Source organism: Staurois parvus, unplaced genomic scaffold, assembly GCF_062004578.1.
Source record: "Staurois parvus isolate SC_StPar_1 unplaced genomic scaffold, SC_StPar_1.0 ptg000422l, whole genome shotgun sequence".
Classification (NCBI taxonomy): Eukaryota; Metazoa; Chordata; class Amphibia; order Anura; family Ranidae; genus Staurois; species Staurois parvus.
In genome coordinates this window covers 6,675,595-6,700,790 of record NW_028318218.1, presented here as the reverse complement: position 1 = coordinate 6,700,790, position 25,196 = coordinate 6,675,595, and the positions used below count along the sequence as shown (strand labels likewise).

The window sequence follows — 25,196 nt, the reverse complement described above, 5'->3', positions numbered from 1 at the left end:
TCAGCTCAGAAAGGTGCTAGAAAAGTTAAAGAGGGTAGAGCAAAATTATTTCCAAAATAAAAGATGTCACTGTGATGAATTGCTGCAATTTATTCTTAGCTGGAACATTTTAGTGATGCAGACAGTGAGGAACGTTCTGGCTTAGTGTGTGAAAAGATCAATTTTTAAGTGAAAACTGTGAGCTCCTTTCTTCCATCAATGACTGTTCTATTACTGTGTATAAAGTTTATCTAAAATGAATAACTAAAAAGATAGTGAAAAAAACAACAGTAGGACGCACATTGAACTGTCAGAAACACTGAGGTTTGTGACTACTCAAAGCTGGAAAATTAGGTGTGCGTTCAATTTAAATCAGATCTAAACCCCATAAAAGTAAACAATATATTGCAGCCTACCAATCCTTAGAAATGGTAGCTGATTTTTTTTTTAATCAAGCTTTGTTTCCCGTATTTTCACCCGGTGATCCTGCCAGTAACACACTTCCTGTCTTTGGATGACAATGCTCAGTCACTGTACTTTATAGGAGCTGCATTGTCACCCTGGGTTGCTCGTCTGATTTGGACTACAGAATACCTCCCTCGTATCCACGACACAGTTAGTTTAAAAATACCATTAGAACATATCTGTTCAACAAGCGCCAAAAAAAAAAAAGCTGGTAATTCAGCCAGAAATCTTGTGAGCTGATGACTTATTATTATTATTATACAGGATTTATATAGCGCCAACAGTTTGCTCAGCGCTGTACATTATAACAATATAATAGGAGACAGTACAGTAACAATACGATTCAATACACGAGGGGTTCGAGGGCCCTGCTCCTTGGAGCTTACAATCTAGGAGGGAGGGGATAGTAGTACAGGAGGAAATAGCTGCGGGGGATGGAGTGGTAGGAGGAGTGGAGGAGTTCAGTAATTAGCAGAGGGCGGGGTAGGCTTCCCTGAAGAGATAGGTTTTCAGAGTGCGCCTAAAGATGAAGAGGGTAGGTGCCAGTCTGATGGATTGGGGTAGGGAGTTCCAGAGGATGGGGGAAGCCCTGGTGAAGTTCTGGAGACTGGCATGGGAGGAGGAGACCAGGGAACTAGAGAGTAGGAGGTCTTGTGAGGAGTGGAGAGTACGTTTTGGGTGGTATTTGGATACCAGATCGGTGATGTAATTTGGGGCAGTGTTATGAACAGCTTTATACGTCAATGTTAGTATTTTGAATTTTATCCGTTGGGCAATCAGAAGCCAGTGGAGGGATTGGCAGAGAGGGGTGGCGGATACGGAGCGGTTAGTAAGGTGGATGAGTCTGGCCGCAGCATTCAAGATTCAAGAGTTATTGCGCTCTCTGCCACTTGACTGTTATCAGTTAGCGTGGATCACGGTTACATCCATGGACTACAAAACACCTCATCCTGTTATGAAGAAGAGAAGGAGGTTTTACGTACTTCTAACATACTCCCAGTCGTAGGGGGAAAACATTGCTCAGTACGGTTGTCACCCTCGGACAGAAAGTGTATTAATGGCAGGCTTACCAGGTTAAAATAAAGGGACAAAATGTGATTAAAGTACTAATCCAGCCACCGCATATAAGGCCCATTAAGCTGCAAAATTATAATTTTTTTGTTCTTGGGTTTAGAATCACCTTAATATGAGTTTTTCACTTTCAGAGAGAAGAACAATATACTGTATCTACATTTGCCAACTGCTGTTTGAAAGAAGGTGCTGAGCACAGGGGAGCTTGGCCGTTTTAAAGGAGAATTCACCTTCTGCAAAAAAAATACCTAATGCACCCATTAAGCAAGAGGCAGAAATGTGCATTTATTATGGTTTGGCATTTGAACCTGCAAATATTGATACTGCAATCAGTGGATCATGGGTGGCTTCTGCAGGCTCTTCCTCCAGCCTCTAGTCCATACCTCAGTACAGGCCTTCAGCTATAGACCTGGAGGAAGTATCAGTGGACTCCACTGAGAACTACAGTCCCATTGCTGTGGTGGCAGATAAGACTTGTATTTTCATTCATAACTTCCCATTAATTAATGACACGGCTGTGTGGGCAAAGGCTGAGTGATTTCAAATATGGCAGAACACTGCAGGGAGAAATACCCCTTGATCCTGTAGGAGGGAGGTTCAGTTAGGGGTTAACAGCACCAGGGTCGTCTGTTCGAATCCCAATCATGGCACAACCTACCTGGAGTTTGCATGTTCTCCCTGTGCGTGTGTGGGTTTACTCTGGGTAGTGTCCTCCCACTCTAAAAGCATGCTGGCATGCAAATTGGCCCTAGTATGTATGTATGAATGTGAGTTAGGGACCTTAGATTGTAAGCTCCTTGAGGGCAGAGACGGATGTGAATGTAATATATATATATATTACACACACACACAGGTGGATATAAAAAGTTTACACACCCCTGTCAGGTTTCTGTGATGTAAAAAAATTGGACAAAGATAAATCATTTCAGAATTTTTCTACCTTTAATGTGACCTATAAATTGTACAACTCAGCTGAACAACAAACTGAAATATTTTTTTAGGTGGAGGGAAGTAAAAATGAAAAACTAAAATATGGTTGCATAAGTGTGCACACCCTTAAACTAATACTTTGTTGAAGCACCTTTTGATTTGATTCCAGCACTCAGTCTTTTTGGGTAGCAGTCTATCAGCATGGCACATCTTGACTTGGCAATATTTGCACACTCTTCCTTGCAAAAACAATCCAAATCTGTCAGATTGTGAGGAAATCTCCTGTGCACAGCCCTCTTCAGATCATCCTCACAGATTTTCCATCAGATTCAGGTCTGGGCTCTGGCTGGTCCATTCCAAAACTTTAATCTTCTGGTGAAGCCATTCCTTTGTTGATTTGGATGTATGCTTTGGGTCGTTGTCATGCTGAAAGATGAAATTCCTCTTCATGTTCAGCTTTCAGCAGAAGCCTGAAGGTTTTGTGCCAATATTGACTGGTATTTGGAACTGTTCATAATTCCTTCTACCTTGACTAAGGCCCTAGCTCCAGCTGACGAAAAACAGCCCCAAAGCATGATGCTGCCACCACCATGCTTCACTATGGGTATGGTGTTCTTTTGGTGATGTGCAGTGTTGTTTTTGCACCAAACATATCTTTTGGAATTATGGCCAAAAACCTTGGTTTCATCAGACCAGAACACATTTTTCCACATACTTTTGGGAGACTTCAGATGTGTATTTGCAAAATTTTGCAGGGCTTGGATGTTTTTCTTTGTAAGAAAAGGCTTCCGTCTTGTCACTCTACCCCATAGCCCAGACATATGAAGAATACAGAAGATTGCGGTCACATGTACCAAAAAGCCAGTACTTGCCAGATATTCCTGCAATGCCTTTAATGTTACGGTAGGCCTCTTGGCAGCCTCCCAGACCAGTTTTCTTCTCGTCTTTTCATCAATTTTGGGGGACGTCCAGTTCTTGGTAATGTCACTGTTGCACCATATTTTCTCCACTTGATGATGACTGTCTTCATTGTGTTCCATGGTATATCTAATGCCTTGGAAATTCTTTTGTACCTTTCACCTGACCGATACCTTTTAACAATGAGATACCTCTGATGCTTTGGAAATTCTCTGCAGGCCATGGCTTTGCTGTAGGATGCGAAGAAAATGTCAGGAAAGACCAACTAGATCAGCTGAACTTTAATTGGGGTTAATCAGAGACACTTTAAATGATGGCAGGTGTGTATTGACTCCTATTTAACATGATTTTGAATGGGATTGCTAAATTCTGAACACAGCTACATCCACAGTTATAAGAGGGTGTGCAACCACATTATTTTAGTTTTTTATGTTCCCCTCCCTCCTAAAAGATTTCACTTTGTTTTCCAATTGAGTTGTACAGTTTATAGTTTCTATTAAAAGGTGGAAAAAGTTCTGAAATTATTTATCTTTGTCTCATATTTTTACATCACATTCTAACAGGGGTGTGTAGACTTTTTATATCCACTGTATATGTAAAGCGATGTGTAAATGGATGGCACTATATAAGTACCTGAAATAAATAAATAAGGAGTGGGGCTGTGCATGCTGATCATGGTTCATGTTAAACCCTAAATATGGGTATAAGATGAAACATGGTCAGAAAGGTGGATTTATCTTTTAACATAGAATCTGCCAAGTGACAAGTGATACTGCTTGGCCTACCTTGGCTTCATATGCAAGCAGTATCGCTCAGGCACACTGTGGTTTAAGAAACCACTGAAAGGAATAAGCTGCTAGGACAAAACAAAAAGTGGAGCAGCTCTAAACAGGGGTGACACTGTACCATCTTGGCAGTACAAGTAAAACATCCGCAGGGTTTCTAGCAGGTAAGGTCACCCAGAAATGGACTCTCTCGCCCCCCTGTGGAAATTTCCATTTTGTTTTATTTTTGGAGTTAAGCTATGTACAAGCCCTAAATGAATGACATTTATAATGCTTAAAGTGGTTGTAAAGGCTCAGCTTTTTTAAAATTAAAATAACAAACATGTTATACTTACCTGTCTATCAACCCTTTTCTGGGTTCCCCCGTCAGTGCTCTAGGCTCCTACTTTACAGTGTCTGCACACATAACAAGCACCTGCTATGGGGGGTAAACATACAGGCTTGATTCCCATCTCTGCTCTCCACTCCCTCCATACAGAATTTGATTGACAGCAGCAGGAGCCAATGTCTCCCGCTGCTGCCTCTGTGCCTGTGAGAGTAGAAAGAGAGCAGAAATGCTGCTCTTGGGCACAGTGCTGGATCAAAGAGGAGCCAGGTAAGTATCTAGGGAAGACTGGGGAAGAAGCTGATATTGAAAGGTTTTTTTTGTACCTTAAAGTGGATCTCCACCCAAAATAGGAAGTACCACTTTAAGGCCTTGTCACCAGCTCCCTGTTAAGGATTGGCACCTTTGGGGAGCAGGTCCCCAATTTTGACAGTTACCTGCTCCCACTTCCTATGCGATCAGAAGTTCTCCCCCTCTCCCCTCCCCCGTGAGTCTTCTGGGATACGACAGGTCCCAGAAGACTGAGGGACCATTCACAAGGTGCAGCGCTGCTCGCGCATGCACAGTGGGCAACTGGCTGTGAAGCTGCAAGCTGTCACAGCTGGGTGCCCACACTGAAGATGCTGATGCCGGGAACAAAGGACAGCCGATAAACCCAGCTAAGGTGAGGACACTGCTGGATTGCAAGACAGGGTAGTGGCTGGTTTTTAAAGTCGGCAGCTACAGTTTTTGTAGCTGTGGACTTTTATTTTTGTCACCAGAGACTGGAGCTCCACTTTACTACATAGAATGTATAGAATGTATTTAAGTAAAAATAAAACTTTCAATAAACAAAAAGAGTGTACAAAACCTATGACCATAATAATCACAATGAACAGTGATGCAAAAAATATCAACATCAATAAATAACCCACGAATATAGTGGAAAAATAAAATCATATTCAGTATAAATCAAACAATATAATAGGACTGAAAGTCCACTCCCAAAGGAATATTCAGGGCTCCACTAGGGAGCCGGTGTAGAATCCAAGTGTTTTAGCCCCAAACCACCTTGGACATAGATATATAAATTCACTTTTTGGATAACCAAGATCTCCAGACTATAAGAGATCACTAGAGCAGGATACACCAATGTGAATCACACCAAAGCTCAAAAATACCAAGCTATGGCACACCAGGGGGTATGATGATGCAATAGTACCTGAAATAAATAATAGGCCGCTAGCCTCTCCCTACATGTTTCATCTATGTAAGGGACATCCCCAGGGGACATAAAGAAATAAAAACACATATGCGTTTAGAACCTTTACTCTAAAGGTCAATTCATGTTGTCCATTCCTCACTCCCCCCTTACATTAATTTTTTTTAGCTAATGATATCAGTTATTTGTGCTGCAAAGCAGCATCTCCCCATTTCTCACCTGGACAAGAATATTTTTTTTTTCTCTGTCCCTTGCGTGCGTGCAGATGTCTTATTCACCCCTGATGAAGTCAATGAGAAGTAACATGTAAGGTAACATCAGTCAATCATGATATCACCATGTTGCATGGAGGAGATAAAAAGCAGAGCAGTAGGGAGCATAAATCTGTGTACTGCATTGTAGGTGGTTCATTCAAAGCATATAAATGCAATGATAAAATGTGAATGGTTTAAATGGTTTGTTAGTTTAATAAGCATGCCTAAAACGGAAAGCACTATGAATCTGGTATGTGTTCTCTTCCGAGCTGTGTACTGCGGATTTGAGTGCATAAAGAGAATGGAGAGTACTATTAATCCCTGCAGGGGAAAATCACTTCTGACTTTCTTAGTGATAAGGAGTCCAACCAAAAAAGGTGTGCACACATTCTGTGCGTTTTGTCTGCACATACGGTGGGGAGAATACAATTGAATGATTAGAATGGAAAGAAGGTTGACAATAAAAGCATGTTTTTTGGAGTGGACTATTGACACAAATATATATTTGTTTTGCACAATGACTGCTGGAGCACAGTTTTATTATAAGGAAGAAGGTATTTGAAGATATATAGTGTGAATTGGGTTTATGCACTTTTGTATATTGAGCACAGGTTACAGTGGGGAAAATAATTATTTGATCCTCTGCAGATTTTGTATGTTTGCCCACTTATACAAAGAAATGGGGGTCTATAATTTTTATCATAGGTGTATTTTAAATGATAGACACAGAATATCAGCCAAAAATCCAGAAAAAAACATAGGATACAAATGTTATAAATTGAGTTGTAGTTTAGTGAATAAAATAAGTATTTGATCCCCAAGCAAAACATGACTTAGTACTTGGTAGAGAAACCCTTGTTGGCAAGAAGAGGTAAGACGTTTCTTGTAGTTGGTTACCAGGTTTGCACACATCTCAGGAGGGATTTGGTCCACTCTTTTTTACAAATCTTCTTTAAATCCTTAAGGTTTATTGGCTGCTGTTTGGCAACTCAGTTTCAGCTCCCTCCATAAATTTTCTATAGGATTTAGGTCTGGAGGCTGGCTAGGCCACTCCAGGACCTTAATGTGCTTCTTCTTGAGCCACTCCTTTGTTTCTTCGGTGGTTTCTTTTGGGTCATTGTCATACTAGAAGACCCATTCACGACCCATCTTCAGTGTTCTGGCTGAGGGAATAAGGTTCTCATCCAAGATTTGACAATACATGGCCCCGTCCATTGTCCCCTCAATGCAGCAAAGTCGGCCTGTACCTTTAGCAGAGGAAAAGCCACAAAACATGATGTTTCCACCTGCATGCTTGACTGTAGGGATGGTGTTCTTAGGGTCATAGTCAGCATTTTTTCTTCCTCCAAACACTGTGAGTCAAGTTAATGCCAAAGAGCTCAATTTTGGTCTCATCTGACCACAGCACTTTCTACCAATCCTTCTCTGAATCATGTAGATGTTCACTGGGAAACATAAGACAGGCATGTAAATGTGCCTTCTTAAGGAAGGGGACATTACAGGTGCTGCAGGATTTCAATCCATGGTGGCGTATTGTGTTACCAATGGTTTGTTTTGGTGGCTGTGGTCCCGACTGCCTTGAGATTAGTCACAAGCTCCTCCTGTGTAGTTCTGCACTGATCCCTCACTTTTCTCATGATCAGCCTTACCCCATGAGGCGAAATCTTGCATGGACCTCAAGACGAGGGCGATTGATGGTTATTTTTTATTTCTTCCATTTGCCAATGATAGCTCCAACAGTTGTCTCCTTCTCATCAAGCTTCTTGCTGATGGTCTTGTAGCCCATTCCAGCCTTGTGCAGGTCTATAATCTTGCCCCTGACGTCCTTTGACAGCTCTTTGGTCATTTGCCCATTGTGGCGAGGTTTGAATGGAGGAAAGAAATTCTGTGGACAGGTGTCTTTTATACACATAACAAGCTGTCATTAGGAGCACCTTCTTAAATTGACAGGACTAATCTGTGCACCACATGAGCACATAGCCAGTTTGTGGGAATCGGAATTCTTGTTAGTTGGTAGGTGATCAAATACCTATTTTACTCACTGAATTGCAACTCAAATTATAACAAGTTATCATGTGTTTTTTCTGGATTTTTGGTTGATATTGTGTCTCTATCATATAAAATACACCTATGATAAAAATTATAGACCCTTCATTTCTTTGTAAGTGGGCAAACTTACAAAATCTTCAGGGGATCAAATAATGATTTTCCCTTCTGTATATGGAAAAGGAATGAGTTTATACTTTTATGTGATGTGTAGTTGTATTGTCTTATAACCTCTTATTCAGTGTCTAAATTTTATAGTAGACTGACCTTCCTACTAACCTGTCTGATAAAGGAAATTATTGGAGTGAATGTTCTCAGTATGGACAGAACAGGACAATGTAAATATCTAGAATTATGTGTACTAAAATCTATGCAATATGTAACTAACCTTGAGAGGATTTTTTTTGTCCTAGTAATGCAAACAGACGTCAGTGTTTAAAAATAAATTTGCAATACTTAGTTTAAAGTGGTTGTAAACCCTTACGTATACCCGGTGAAGTCACTAGCCTCAGGAAATACACAGAGATGAAACAAATCCTCCTACATAAAGTTGTACTTATTTATCTACAGCATTCTTTACCCTACATCCATTCAAAGTGAAACATTTACACTGATTTCTGGTCTCTGATAAGCAGGGGGCGGGGAGCAGAATTTACACTCAGGGAGGAGAGCTCTGGGAGCTGATTGGAGGGAAGGGACACACCTCCCTTCACACAGCTCACAGGAACGGAGCTGAGGCTCTCAATCTGCTGGAGGTCTCTCCCATCAGCAATTTTCTCTTGGTGTCAGGAAAGCTTGTCAGAAGTGACTCATACAAAGAGCAGAGGAACAAAGCAGCAGACAGTAATGACACTTAGTGCTCTGGATTGAGACAAGTGCACACTATAGAGGAATATGCTTTGTTTATATTTCTTGTCTGAGGTTCACAACCACTTTAAAGCTATGTAATAACAAAACATAATAGTGGACATAAAATCAGTGTAATTCCAATATACCTGGAAAGTCTGTCTTCATCACATCAACTCCAACCTGCAGCTCAGACTCAGCAGCAATGACAGCATAATCTCCTTGGTGGGAGACATTGAAGTTAAAGTTTGGGTGCTCATGACAGACATCATTAGCCAGGAATGGCTTTCCTTTTGCTGTTCTTTCCAGGTGTATCCTGTCCCAGGGTATGTGAAGCTTTTCTGCAATTAACTTTCTTATCAGAAGACGACCAGCCTACAAAAGAACAGATCATGAGCTCCAATATGGTATACAATAGGCATCAAACATATTCAATCTAGTCTCTAGTCAGGTATAAAAACACAAATAAAATCAGTTAAAATATGAACTTAAAAACACCAACTCCAAGGGCATATCTCCTGTAATGCAATGCTGGACACAACAACCAAAAGAAAGTCATATACACACACAATACACAGGTAGTCACACATACACAATACACAGGTAGTCACACATACACAATACACAGGTACTTTTAACCAGCACTTACACCATTATTCTAAGCATAATAGAGACCCACTACCAACACCTGCCCTGGCACATCATAGCATTCACCCGGCACTCCAAGAAATAACAGAATCCAACTGAAATATTCTTGCACTGTCAAAACCTCCACTTTTATTATCACACCACACACAGGAGGATATATCACAATCTGCATAATAACACACACCAATAACAATGTGAGCATTACAGCATGAAACAGACACATCTTTTGACAGTGTCACAGCATAGAATTACCAAAGCTACAGGAAGACGGGAAGGAACAGACCCCATCGGAACCATAAAACACAGGGGGTCGCGGAGAAACCTTAAACGCGACCAATCGATGAGCCCATATAGCCTTGGCAAGAGTCCCAGCGTCAGAGAGTGACCTTTCGCAGAGGAAGGCTCCCCCTGACTGCGTAGAGGCTTCCCGTTATATGCCTTGTTTCTGGTAACTTTCCCGAAGTGGGCGGGTGCCGCGCTCACTTAGGGAGGAGCTAGCAGGAAAGTCCCATGAGGATAACAGAGGCACACCCGGCCACATTACTGAACAGTAACGTTTTATCTAGCAATATCACACTTTTGCTTCAAACCAGCTTGTTATCTACCCTAAACTTAAAGATTTCTAACTTCTCAAACAAGTAAATATCTTTAAATGCACAAACAAGTTCTTACCTCATTTAAGCAGTCTAATGTAACATTTCTAGATGTCACAAACACCTTCAATCTCACAAACACTTCTTATCTGCTTTCAGCAGTCTAATGTCTTGTGACTGTTCCTTTAGCCTAGAGAAATGACATCAATGTAATTTCTTGTGCTTCTGGCATATGGGCAACGATGCTTTATTGTAAGACTTCCCCAAGCAACAAAGGGTCCAAGGCCAACACATTTCATAGGCATTACATCTCCTAAGAGGTGTTCCTTGTGCCTTGCCTGCGGCTCCCAGGCTGCTTTGCCAGGAAATCCCTGCTTTCAAAATGACAGTCAGAACTTGCTCGGTATGAGAGGAGTGGCTGCAGCTGCTTCTGTATAAAATGACACTTGCAAACAGTGTCTACAAGTGTCATAGCCTGCCTGGAGGCGCCAAGGCTGAGGCTACTCTTCATTCTTATCAGATTGGGCTGTAGGGAGTGTGGAGTGTCTACACTACTTGCATACACAACTCCTAAAGAAGCCTCCTTACCTAATATGCTTTTGTACATTAAAGTGGAGCTCCACCCAAAAGGGGAAGTTTTGCTTTAAGCCTTTGTCCCCCGCTTCCCATTAAGGATTGGCACCTTTGGGTAATGGGTACCCGAATTTGACAGGTACCCGCTCCCACTTTCACTGCGATCGCCTAGACGATTGGAAGCAGAAGTTGTCCCCTCCTTTCTCCCCGTAGTCTTCTCGGACACATGACAGGTCCCAGAATATTACAGGGCCATTCACAAAGAGCAGCACTTCTCGCGCATGTGCAGTAGGCACCCGGCTGTGACGTCGCAAACTGTCACAGCTCGGTGCCTACACTGAAGATGCCGGCACTAGGGAGAGAAGACATCCGGTGAACCCAGCCGTAATGAGGATACCGCTGGACCGAGGGACAGGTAAGTGTCTGTATTTTAAAAGTCAGCAGCTACAGCTTTTGTAGCTGCTGACTTTTATTTTATTTTTTATCACCTGGAACTCTGCTTTCATTACTTGTATAGCATTTGTACGGATCAATATACTGATCACGAACAGAACTACCGTATATACTCGAGTATAAGCCGACCGGAATATAAGCCGAGGTACCTAATTTTACCACAAAAAACTGGGAAAAACTATTGACTCGAGTATAAGCCGAGGGTGGGAACACCAGTGGGAAGAATCGTGCCTCATCATTGGTGTCAGTGGGAGGAATAGTGCCCCATCATTGGTGTCAGTGGGAGGAATAGTGCCCCATCATTGGTGTCAGTGGGAGGAATAGTGCCCCATCATTGGTATCAGTGGGAGGAATAGTGCCCCATCATTGGTGTCAGTGGGAGGAATAGTGCCCCATCATTGGTATCAGTGGGAGGAATAGTGCCCCATCATTGGTATCAGTGGGAGGAATAGTGCCCCATCATTGGTGTCAGTGGGAGGAATAGCGCCCCATCATTGGTGTCAGTGGGAGGAATAGCGCCCCATCATTGGTATCAGTGGCAGGAATAGCGCCCCATCATTGGTATCAGTGGCAGGAATAGTGCCCCATCATTAGTATCAGTGGGGGGGAAATAGCACCCCATTATTGGTGTCAGTGGAATAGTGCCCCATCTTTGGTGTCAGTGGGAGGAATAGTGTCCCATCATTGGTGTCAGTGGGAGGAATAGTGTCCCAACATTGGTGTCAGTGGGAGGAATAGTATCCCATCATTGGTGTCAGTGGGGGGGTGGAGGAATAGTGCCCCATCGTTGGTGTCAGTGGGGGGGAGGAAAAGTGCCCCATCGTTGGTGTCAGTGGGGGGGGGGAGGAATAGTATCCCATGATTGGTGTCAGTGGGGGGTGGAATAGTGCTCCATGACTGGTGTCAGTGGGGGGTGGAATAGTGCCCCATCATTAGTGTCAGTGGGGGGGGGGAGGAAAAGTGCCCCATCGTTGGTGTCAGTGGGAGGAATAATGCCCCATCATTGGTATCAGTGACACCAATGATGGGGCACTATTCCTCCCACTGACACTTGCTGACCCCTGTTCCAGTATGGTGCTGCTGCAGCCAGCATATGTGGTTGCAGCAGCACCTAAGCACGGCACACTTACCTGCATCCCCTTCACTCGATTTTCGCGGGGCCGCTCAGCTCCGCCTCCTCGCCGGTGATTGGCCGCCTGTGTGCCTTTCCTGAGCTACAGTTCTGGCGACCAATCACCGGTGAGAAGGCAGAGCCGAGCAGCCGCGCGAACATCCAGTGGACGAACCGAATGAAGGAGCAGCCGCGCTTCCTGGACCGGATCGTCGTGGGACCGGAGCCAGGTAAGAGACAGCAGCCCCCTGCAGACGTTGACTTGAGTATAAGCCGAGGGGGCCGTTTTTCAGCACAAAAAATGTGCTGAAAAACTCGGCTTACACTCGAGTATATACGGTATACTAGTAGCTCCTTTGTATAGTGTCCCAAAAAACGCAGTGTTAGCAAAATCAGAGCAGTTCACTATCAGCACTAGCGTTTAGCCCCTCCTCTGTTTTTTACAGAAGATTTGTATCAAATGATTGTGGACCAAAGCAAAGCAATTTATATGCACAACAATACATCGCCACTCACCAAAATTCAGCTCTTGCCAGACAATTCACATGGAAATCTGTCAAACTTTCTGAATTTAAAACTTTTTTGGGCCTAACCCTCAACATGGGCATTACAAAAAAGAATGAATTGCAGTCATATTGGTCCACAGACCTGGTTCATCATATACCCATCTTCTCTGCTGTTACATATATGCCCAGCATGACCAGCAATGTACTGGTACATTGTTGAATTTTGAGTGGTAAAACCGGGATGATGCCTGCAGCTACAGGCATCATCCTGGTATCGTTTTTTTCAGCTGTGGTCGGCTTTCATGTAAAAGCAATCCAAGTGGCTAATTAGCTGCTGAATCATTTTTACTCTCCCATCCCACAGGGGAATCTGAGAACGCAGCCGGCAGTTCCGCTGGCTGACCATAGAGCTGATCAAGGACCAGAATGGTCTAAGAAACCAGAAGCATTTCATCATTTCCATTTTGCCGGATAGTAACAGCGCCATATTTAAATTTGGAAAGCATCTGATCACACTGATCTTGGAGAGATCAGATGATTTAAAGGCAGAGGAGAGATCTAGAGTCTAATAGACCCCAAATTTCTCAGAAAAGAATACCTGTGATTGCTGATTGCTATCACAGGGGATATTTACATTCCCTGTGATAACAATTAAAGTGATTTAAAAAAAGCTAAAAAAAAAAAAAGTAAAAAAAAAGAAAGGGACAACGTAAAATAAAAAAAAAATTCACCCCCGCCCTGCCCCCTTTCCCGTGCTCATGCAAAAATGAGAACGCAAGCATCGGTCCTGTGTTGGTATGTAAACAGAGATTGCACCATGCATATGAGGTATCACCGCGAATGTCAATTTGAGGGCAGTAATTCCAGCACTAGAATTCCTGTGTAAATATAAAGTGGTAACCATTTAAAGCACCTAGCGATATTAAAAATTCACGTAGTTTGACGCCGTTGCACGGACATGTGCATTTTTAAAGCATGTCATGTTTGGTATCTATTTATTCAACATAACATCATCTTTTATAGCTTATCAGACAATTGGGCAATATATTGTGTTTTTGTGCATTAAGATAAAAAAAAGTGTATTTTTTAAAAAAAAATTAGCATTTGAAAAATCGGTGCGCAAATACTGTGTGGCATAAAAAAGTGCAACCCCCACCATTGTATTCTCTATGGCCATTGCGTTAAAAAAAATATATGTTTTTTCAAGCAAAAAATGTTTTTTCCTGTAAACAGAAAAGGCTTGGTCTTCAAGTTGCTAAGTGGGTGATGTGTGACATAAGCATTTGTTGCCACAAGTTTTTGGATACTGAAGAAAGAAAGCAAAAATGTATTTTTTCTTTTCTTTTTTTCTGTTTCAAAACCCTGTGACAAAAATGATATCTGAAAAATACCATGTCTCATATCAAATTCCTTGGATTGTTTACTTTCCAAAAAGGAGCTTTTATAGGGCCTCCAAAACTGTAATAGGTAGTGAGGAAGTGATATGAGGAAATATGCCCTTCAAAAGCCTGGAGGTGGTCATGGATTGTGGAGGCCTGTTTGTAGCTAGACTGCCAAAAAGTCTCTCACATGTAGTATCCCCATACTTGGAGAAGTAGCAGAATATGTTTTGGGGTGTTATTCCACATATAGCCAAGCCATGCGTAAGCAATATATCATTTAACTGACAACTTTGTGTAAAAAAAAAAAACACAACTAAATTTTGTAATTTTTTAAAAATGTGTAGCAAAGAAATTAAATCTTCCATGGACTCAACATGTCAATATTCCTTGGGGGGTCTACTTTCTGAAAAGGGGTCTTTGTACTGCCCTGGCATTTTAGCAGCTCAAGAAATGTGATAGTCTGAAAGGAAAAGCTGCGTAAATTCCAAATTATATACCATAGTTTGTAGACGCTATAACTGTCACACAAACCAATTAATATACACGTATTTGGATTTTTTTTTTACCAAAGACATGTAGCAGAATACATTTTGGCCTAAATGTATGACTTACTTTGAGTTTATTGGATATTTTTTGTAACTGAAAGTAAAAAATATATATTTTTGTTTTTGTTCATATCACAAAAGATAAAAAACCCAGTGGCAATCAAATATCACCAAAAGAAAGCTCTATTTGTGTGTTACAGCACTGCATGACCGCGCAATTACCAGTTGAAACAGCGCAGTGGTGAACAGCCAAAAACGGCCTGGTCAGGAAGGGGGGGTAAATCTTCCAGAGAGCAAGTGGTTAATATAAAATTTTATATCACATAAAATAATATAAACAAAACATATAACATTATATACCATATAATATATAAATAAACCATATGGGAGTGCGCATGCGCGGCCTGCCAGCCAGGATGGTCCGGTACTAGCTCCGCACATCCCCAGACCCAGTGACAGCCCGTGCACGGGCACCGATCCCCCACTGCTTCCGGGATTTCTCCCGGGTGTTGCCCGGACCTTAGTTCCCCCGCACAATGCCTGGGCGGATGGCGGGGAAGAGCTACGGAGGCTCACAATCATTACTCCCTGCGGGGAGGAAGGGACCCAAGATGGCGCCCGGCTCAGCGTCTGCGGCTCGTGCCGCCTCATTTGCTGCCTGCAGAGCTGCACCTCTCCCACAGAGGATGACATATGACCCTGCTTCTCCCTCCATCATGGGCCGGGACCGGACCGCTGATGTTGCGCAGGATGGGGTGAGTGAATCTCGGCAGCCCCCTCAGTCACCGTCCAGCCCTGCGATACCCGAGTCCCAGGCTTCGGCCTGTTCACTGGGCCTTGATTCCCCTGCTTCCTCACCACTGGGAAGCGAGATAGCGGCCATATTTTCTAGCCAGCATAGTGGCCCCGAACCCAAGGACACCAGCCCCGCTCACTCGTCAGCAATCCATCCAGATCCACCACAATATTCGAGTGATGCAACCCTTATAGCTCGGTTCGCTTATTTACTGCAACGCGAACTGGATAGAGCTACTTCAAAATTGGTGGCCGACCTCAAACAGGATTTTCAGGAGTTGGGCCAACGCCTAGACAGTATTGAGGCTAAAGTTGATACGACAGTTCATAGAGTTTCCCAAAACTCTAATATGATTACCGACTTGCAAGATCGCTTGGAGGAGGCTTACTCTAAAATTGATGATTTGGAGAATCGGGCTAGGCGCTATAATTTCCGCATTCGAGGTCTCCCTGAATCAGTTAAAGATCTCATTAGCTGCGCACACACCCTCATGCGATCTGCAATACCTGATATTGATGATCTCCATACTGAAATCGATCGTATCCACAGAGCGCCGATTCCCCCTAGACAAGGCAGGCCTCCTAGAGATATCATCGTAAAGCCTCATTTTTTCCAGGTCAAGGAAGCGGTAATGAAGTATAGCAGAGAGACTCCGGATCTGGATTTTGAAGGTCATAAGATACAAATTTTCGCTGATGTTTCTCCGACTACTATCCAGAAACGGCAATCCTTTAAGCCTCTACTTTCCCATTTGGTGCAGAAGGGTATCCGGTATCGCTGGGCCTTCCCCTTTCGCCTACAATTCAATCTTAATGGAAAGTCTTATGGGTTCTCCACATTCCAGGATGGCGAGCAATTGTTATTTCAATTGGGCATTATATCTCAGAGTCCTACATCTCATTCCCCAGCAAGATCGGCTTCTCGACCTCAGTCGCTCTCACCTTTGTGGACTGCTTCAAATCCTCGAAAGACCGGGCTGCAGAAATCACCCAAGCAGACTTCCTAAGTTTCTACAGATTTTCATAGGACTCCTTGGGTTTTTTTTTTTTCTTTTCTTCCACGGTTGGGTGGTGGCCTCTCAGTGGTTCCTCGGGAACATTGGCCACTACTTTTCTGCTGTTGTGGGAGGTTTGGTGGGGGGAGGGGCCTTGAGGTTACCTCTTATCTACATGCTGATTTCTTTATCAGAGGGATCGGTTGCATTTTTGACTACTAATTGTTATGTTATTGGTGGGTTGTTGTTGGTTCCGGGGAGTGTCTATGCGCCCTCCCTGATTGGAAGACTCTTCCCTGAGTTGTTTTCTCCGGGTGGACCCATTCCTTTGCAGGGCTATTGCTCTGCTATTATGGGTGTGGAGTTTGATTTGCTTATGTTACAAAAGTTTGTATATCACCTTCGGTTGCTTGACGTGAGGATTTCTCTATTCCAAATGTCCCTTCTTCCTTCTTTTTTCCTTCCTCTCTTTTCTTTATTGTCCTCCCTCTTTTTCTCCCTTTTTTTTTTCTCTCCCAGGGTCAGCTGTCAGCGAATCTGGATACTTTGGACCCTTTTAATGCTCCAGGAGCGGAGGGTCCCCATTCTATCTAGTTTTTTAATTGTCGATTAAGTCTTCCCTACGGTCTCATAGCGGAACGCTCCGTCTACTTTCTCATAAGGTTCAGGGGCTTAACTCCCCCTCCAAATGCATAAAGGCCTTTAATTCATACCACTCTTTTGGAGCGGACATAGTTGCCCTACAGGAGATGCATTTCCCACCTTCATTTACCCCACGATACGTACATAAAGATTATCCTGTCTGTTATTTTGCTAATGCCTCAGAAAAGAAACAGGGGGTTGCCCTTTGCTTATTTCGCCGTCTTTCCTTTACCGAATCTAAAGTTATCCGGGACAAGGGGGGACGGTATCTTCTTGTGCAAGGACACCTGGGGGGGCACTTGATTACTTTTTTAATTTACTACACTCCAAATATCAACCAGGTGGCATTTTTTCATTCCCTATTGAACTCTATGGCTAGCGAATTCGAAGGTGATGTCATTCTGGCTGGTGACTCTAACTTAGCTTTAGATCAGATTTTGGATCGTTTCTGAACCGCCGTGCTTCAGCCTCCTTCTAGACAAAGCCGTAAATTGGCCCAGCTATTGTATCGGTTTGACTTTGTTGATGCTTGGAGAGAAGCGAACCCAACCTCTCGAGACTAGTCCCATTACTCTAGGGCTCATAATTGTTATTCTCGCATTGACCATATATTTCTTCATACACATTCACTCCCTAGACTCCTCACTGCTAAAATCCTCTCCACGCCTTGGTCCAACCATGACCTGATTTCTATAACATTGTCATCCGGGCTGCTTGGTAGGACAGCTTATTGTTGGCGCCTTAATGAATCTATTTTGGGTAATTCTTCCTATTGTCAGGACATCTCCTCTCACTTATAAACGTACTTTGAACTTAATACAGTTGCAAGAAAAAGTATGTGAACCCCTTGGGATTACGTGCAGTTTTGCATGAATTGGGCATAAAATGTGCTCTGAACGTCACCTAAGTCACAACAATAGAAGAACACAGTCTGCTGAACATAATACTACACAAACATTAGATGTTGCCATGGTTTAATTGCACATAACATGTAAACATTCACAGTGCAGGGAGGAAAAAGTATGTGAACCTTTGGACTTAATAACTGGTTGACCCTCCTTTGGCAGCAATAACCTCAACCAAACATTTCCTGTAGTTGCAGATCAGACCTGCACAACAATCTGGAGTAATTTTGGACCACTCCTCTTCACAAAACTGTTTCAGTGTAGCAATATTCTTGGGATGTCTGGTGTGAATCGCTCTCTTAAGGTCATGCCACAGCATTTCAATCGGGTTGAGGTCAGTACTCTGACTGGGCCACTCCAGAAGGCGTATTCTGTGCTGTTGCAGCCAATGTTTTGTTGCATTACTTGTATGCTTTGGGTCATTGTCCTGTTGCATCACCCATCCTCTGCGGAGCTTCAGTTGGCGGACAGATGGTCGTACGTTTTCCTGCAAAATGTCTTGATAAACTCTGGAATTCATTTTCCCATCAATGACAACAATCCGTCCAGGCCCTGAGGCAGCAAAGCAGCCCCAAACCATGATGCTCCCTCCGCCATGTTTTACAGTGGGGATGAGGTTTTGATGTTGGTGTGCTGTGCCTTTTTTTCTCCATGCATAGTGTTGTGTGTTCTTCCCAAACAACTCAATCTTGGTTTCATTTGTCCACAGTATATTTTGCCAGTAGTGCTGTGGAACATCCAGGTGCTCTTTTGCAAACTTCAAACGTGCTGCAATATTCTTTTTGGACAGGAATGGCTTCCTTCGTGGTGTCCTCCCATGTACTCCATTCTTGTTTAATGTTTTCCTTATTGTAGATGTGTCAACAAAAATGTTAGCATGTGCCAGAGATTTCTGTAGGTCTTTAGCTGACACTCTGGGATTCTTCTTTACCTCATGCAGCATTCTGCGCTGTGCTCTTGCAGTCATTTTTAAAGGACGACCATGCCTAGGCAGAGTAGCAACAGTGCTAAACTTTCTCCATTTGTAGACAGTCTGTCTTACCGTGGACACATGAACATCAAGGCTTTTGTAACCCTTTCCAGCTTCATGCAAGTCAACAATTCTTGATCGTAGGTCTTCTGAGAGCTCTTTTCTGCGAGGCATGGTTCACATCAGACAGTGCTTCTTGAAACCAGTAAACCCAAAACAGGTGTGTGTTTTTTAAGGGCAGGACAGCTGTCAGCAACACATCCAATATCATCACACTGATTGGGAGTCAAGGTTGGCTCACTCCTGGCTCCAATTAGCTCTGGGAGAAGTCATTAAGCTAGGGCCTCACATACTTTTTCCTCCCTGCACTGTGAATGTTTACATGTTATGTGCAATCAAACCATGGCAACATCTAATGTTTGTGTAGTATTATGTTCAGCAGACTGTGTTCTTCTATAGTTGTGACTTAGATGACGTTCAGAGCACATTTTATGCCCAATTCATGCAAAATTCCACGTAATCCCAAGGGGTTCACATACTTTTTCTTGCAACTGTAAGTCAGAGGATACGAACCCAGCCATTAACTGGGCAGCCAATAAGGCCTCAGTTAGGGGGTTTATTATTCAGCTCTCTTCACGACCTAAAAAAGCCCGAAAATGACCTTCTAGCCACCAAAACTCAAGCATATTCTAACTTGGTTGCCCAGCATAAGCAAAATCCCAGTCCAGACTTGTTGCTTAAATTGGATCAAGCCCGGCTGGAACTAAATCTTTGTCTTACTACTATGGCTGACAAACAACTGCGATGGTCTAACCATAAAATTTTTACTTGGAGGGATAGACCTGGTACCTTATTGGCCCGCAAGTTGACTCCCAGACATTCTCAAACGGCCCTCCCTAAGCTCAGATTAGATGACGGCACTTTATCCCAAGATCCGGATAAGATTGTTTGGAAATTTCACTCTTTTTACACTGAACTTTATAGCACGCCTCAGGGAGGACCTTCTTCGTCTTTCGACTCCTTCTTGAGTTCTGTTTCTCTTCCCTGTCTCCAGGAGGCTCATAGGGAGTCGATGGAACGGCCCATTTCGTGTGAAGAGATTAGGGATGCTTTGAAATCTCTTGCTTCTTATAAATCCCCAGGACCGGATGGTCTTCCTCACAATTATTACAAAGTTTTCCCTGATATCCTGGTTCCCCATATGGTTCAATATTTTAATTATCTACGGGATGGGGGACTGGTGCCCCCCGACAAAAATAAGGCATTCATTAGTGTCATCCCCAAACCCCTAAAAGATGTTTATATAGTTTCCAATTACCGGCCCATCTCAATAATTAATTGTGATCTAAAGATTCTCACTAAAATTTTGGCCTTACGCCTCCATAAATTCCTAGCACTGCATGTTCATGATGCTCAGTCAGGATTTATCAGCGGTCGACAAACATCTGACCAAATTCGTTGGACTTTAGCTTTGCTCTCAGCCGTACATTCTAATTGGGATAAATCTTCATAGAGGGAAATTTTATTGTTATTGCTGGATATTCATAAAGCGTTTGACAGTCTATCGTGGGACTACCTATTTCAGATGTTAGATAGGTTTGAGTTTGGCCCTTCTTTTACGACCTTGCTACGAGCCCTCTATTCTAATCCTTCGGCTCAAGTTTCTATTCGTGGTTATAAGTCAGCCTCCCTGTCGATAGGGCGTGGTACTAGACAGGGTTGTCCTCTCTATCCACTATTATTCGCTCTGGCAATGGAACTTCTTGCGATCGCCATTCGCTCTGATCCCACTATTTCGGGCATCCGCTGCGGTCAGCAGGATCATAAATGCGCTCTATTTGCTGATGATGTCCTTATGTATATATCTGATCCTTGCACTTCTTTACCCAGTCTCCTTCACCTGTTTCATCGTTTCTCAGAGGCCTCCAGTCTTACTCTTAATTCCTCTAAAACAATTGCCTTAAATATTTTGTTGTTTGACTCGGAGGTTCGTTACCTTCAGGACAATTTTGATTTCCAGTGGGCCCCTCGTTCTCTCCCCTATCTGGGCATTCACCTCACAAAATCTTTTTCATCCTTGTACAAGACCAATTATCTTCCGCTCTTCAAGCAACTTAAATCTGATTTACTAGAATGGCAGGATCTCCCACTTTCCTGGTTTGGTAGAATCCACTCTATTAAAATGACTTTTTTACCGCGCCTATTGTACTACTTTAGGACGATACCGATCATGGTTCCCAAACGGGAACTGATACTATTACAGGCTGCAGTCTCTAGATTTATCTGGAGGGGAAAGCGTCCTAGGGTCAACAGGTCAACTCTCTTTTCCCTAAAGAAGCATGGCAGTTTGGGACTTCCTAATCTCCTAGCTTATTTTCATGCAGTTCAGATTGCACAGTTAACTTGTACTACAGCCAGGGGTTATGTCCGACAGTGGGTTGGCATTGAGGACTTATCCTGCCATCCTTATGCTATTGGTGCTCTTATGTGGCTCTCCAGTCACTTACATCCTATTTTGTGTCCTACGCTGTCCTATTCGTTGATGGTTTGGGACAGATGGCGGCCTCGCAAACCTTTCTTCCCCCCACATACTCCATTAGCTCCAGTTTTTTATAATCCTGAGTTTATTCCTGGTGTGTCACCATCAGTATTTCAATGGTGGTTGAATAAGGGTTTGCTGCGTATTGGAGACTTCCTGGATGGACTTCGTCCTCGTTCTCTCCAGTATTTTCTGACAGAGTACCAGATGCCTCCCGGAGAATTGTTTCGCTATTATCAAATTATGTCATTTAGCTCTAGCAAACAAATTAATCGCGGGACCTTGTACACTCACTCCTTTAGAAGTCTCCTGTGGGGCAACTGGGCTTATGAGGGGTCGTTTGTCCATTGTCTATGCTTCCCTTGTCGATCCTCTCACTAAATTATCCTATATGACTCAATGGGAAAGGGACTTGAATAGCTCCTTAGATCTGGAAACTTGGCAGACTGCGGCCCATTCTCTATCAAAGATATCGATTAATACTGCTCTTATTGAATCCAATTACAAAACGCTACTTCGTTGGTACTTGGTTCCTACGCGCCTCACTAAAATATGTCCTTCAGTATCACCTAATTGCTTCCGGCACTGCAGACAAGAGGGAACTATGTTCCATATTTGATGGAAATGTCCGGTAGTGAATAGATTTTGGATCCGAATGTTTAATTTTATGTACGCGGTTACGGGAATTAATATTCGTAGAACACTGGAAGTGGCCTTATTTCATCTGCTACCTGCTACCATTCCCAAAAAATTTACTAAACTAATTCATTACCTCTTACTGGCGGCACGTATTACCATAGCTAGAAGATGGAGACAATCATTGATTCCGCTAGACGGGGTTAAACAAAAACTTAATTGGATAATGTAAATGATAAGTTAACTAGCATTGTCAATAATGATGAATCTAGATTTGGGGGAACGTGGGAACCATGGATCAGATATATCTCCATTGCTTAATAATGCCGCAGCTGACACTCTCTCATTTTCTCCCTCTTCCTTTTTTTTTTTTTTTTTTTTTTTTTTGTCTTTTTCTTTTCTTCTCTCCTCCTTGTCTTATCCTAGATCTTTTCTTTCAATCTCCCTATTCTTAACTTTTTTTCTTTTGAATTGGGGTTTTATATCGGTGGTTAATTTCTCTGCCAATGTCCTTGTCCATCGTCTGTTGGAACGTTTGCTACCTGGTGAGAATGCTGGTTTTTATATATATGCTTATATGTTCTATGACTTTGTTTATGCTCACCATTTTGCCATGTGAGCGGAAATGTTATTGTTCCTATGCATACCACTGTAAACCAATTCTCAATAAAAATATTGAAGTATAAATAAACCATATGATTTAACCTGCAAGTATACAATATAACACATAACCTATTACTATACCATATAATATAATCTAAAAATATGCAACACAGCATATAATCTTAAAATATAAAATAGAATATACCATGTAACATATTGATAGACCATACAATAAACAAGGCTCAAAAAAATTGAAAACTTTGAAAACACATCAGATCTCAATGGGGAAAAATATTATGCTAGATGACTATACTGATCTGGACTGGGTAATGTGTTAGGAACGTAAGGATGCCCCATCGTTTGATGGAAATGACAATTATCAACCTACAGAGGACTGAATTCAAAGCCAACCCGAAAATCAAAGTGAAAAAATGATGCAGCAGGCTAGTCCATATTGCTGAAATTTAATTGCAGCAACTCAAAATGGTACTCAGTAGTTTGTATGGCCCCCACGTGTTTGTATGCATGTCTGATAACGTCAGGGCATGCTCCTAATGAGACGACGGATGGTGTCCTGGGGGATTTCCTCCCAGATCTGGACCAGGGCATCACTGAGATCCTGAACAGTCTGAGGTGCAACCTGGTGGCGGCGGATGGACTGACACATGATATCCCAGAGGTGTTCTATTGGATTTAGGTCAGGCGCGTGCGGGGGCCATTCAATGGTATCAATTCCTTCATCCTCCAAGAACTGCCTGCATACACTCGCCACATGAGGCTGGGCATTATTGTGCACCAGGAAGAACCCAGGACCCACTGCGTAGGGTCTGGCAATGGGTCCAAGGATTCCATCCCGATACCTAATGGCAGTCAGGGTGCCATTGTCTATCCTGTAGAGGTCTATGTGCGTCCCTCCATGGATATGCCTCTCTAGACCATCACTGACCCACCACCAAAACGGTCATGCTGAACGATGTTACAGGCAGCATAACATTCTCCATGGCTTCTCCAGACCCTTTCATGTCTGTCACATGTGCTCAGGGTGAACCTGCTCTCCTCTGTGAAAAGCACAGGGTGTCAGTGACAGACCTGCCAATTCTGGTGTTCAATGGCAAATGCCAATTGAGCTCTATGGTGCCGGGCATTGAGCACAGGGCCCACTAGAGGACATCAGGCCCTCAGGCCACCCTCATGAAGTCTGTTTCTGATTGTTTGGTCAGAGCCATTCACATCAGTGGCCTGGAGGTGATTATGTAGAACTCTGGCAGTGCTCATCCTGTTCCTTCTTGCACAAAGGAGCTGATACCAGTCCTGCTGATGGGTTAAGGACCTTCTACGGCCCTGTCCAGCTCTCCTAGAGTAACTGCCTGTCTCCTGGAATCTCCTCCATGCTCTTGAGACTGTGCTGGTAGACACAGCAAACCTTCTGGCAATGGCACGTATTGATGTGCCATCCTGGAGGAGTTGGACTCCTGTGCAACCTCTGTAGGGTCCAGGTATCTCTTCATGCTACCAGTAGTGACATTGAGCCTAGCCAAATGCAAAATTAGTGAAAAACAGTCAAAAAAGATGAGTAGGGAAAAAATGTCAGTGGCCTCCACCTGTAAAACCATTCCTGTTTTGGGGGTCATCTCATTGCTGCCCATCTAGTGCACCTCTTGTTAAGTTCATAAACACCAAAGCAGCTGAAAGTGACTAACACCCCCTCTGCTACTTAACTGACCAGATCAATGTCCCAGGAGTTTAATTGACTTGATGGTATACTCTGATTAAAAAGTGTTCCTTTCATTTTTTGAGCAGTGTATATAAACATACAACATAATATAACATATAACGTACAACATAATATAACATACAACATAATATAACATATAACGTACAACATAATATAACATACAACATAATATAACATATAACATACAACATAACATATAACATACAACATAATACACCATATGCGCTCTAAGTACCCCATATATAATCTATGACTCTACCATGGCAGCCTTGGCATCCCGGGTGAACATGAACTGTCCGATCCTACTCCTCTCCTCAGGCTGAACACATCGAGCACAGAGCAGCCATTCCTCCCGGCCCGGCGCCCACCGAGCACAGGGGAATGCCCACCTCACCCCCTCCATGGGTACCAGCCTGCACACTGCCCGCATTCACACGCCCATCAGCGCCCTCAGCATGTAAAAGACAGACACAGCAGCTCGACTGTCACCTCTCCTTTCTCTCAAACTTCCATTCGTTCCCATCAGATACACACATTGTTAAAGATAACATAGCAAAAAAATGTCTCCAGGGAAGACCGTTCATTTCACGTTTGGCGGCCATTTTCTTGAAGCCAGTTGTACAATGAGAATAGCAAATATCACCATGAACATGGCTCCACCAGAGAAGACAACTTCTCTCTCTGCAAGTGCCCGACGTGTAGCCGCTTTTTTAATATTTTGACCAAACTTTATTAGCACAAGTGG

The 25,196-nt window shown here is 43.0% G+C and overlaps 1 protein-coding gene across 2 annotated transcripts in view; it reads right to left on the bottom strand.

Moving 5' to 3' along the window:
* Positions 1–24,972, bottom strand: part of AASDHPPT (aminoadipate-semialdehyde dehydrogenase-phosphopantetheinyl transferase) — a 75,751-nt gene extending 50,779 nt beyond the window's left edge. For both annotated transcript variants that reach the window (XM_089687294.1, XM_089687295.1), the window contains exons 1-2: positions 24,711–24,972; positions 8,970–9,195 (exon numbers count right to left, since the gene is read on the bottom strand). In XM_089687294.1, coding sequence (XP_089543420.1) covers positions 8,970–9,195; positions 24,711–24,881 — 397 coding nt within the window. In that variant the 5' untranslated portion in view covers positions 24,882–24,972. The remainder of the gene's footprint in view (positions 1–8,969; positions 9,196–24,710) is intronic.
* Positions 24,973–25,196: the final 224 nt, after the last annotated feature.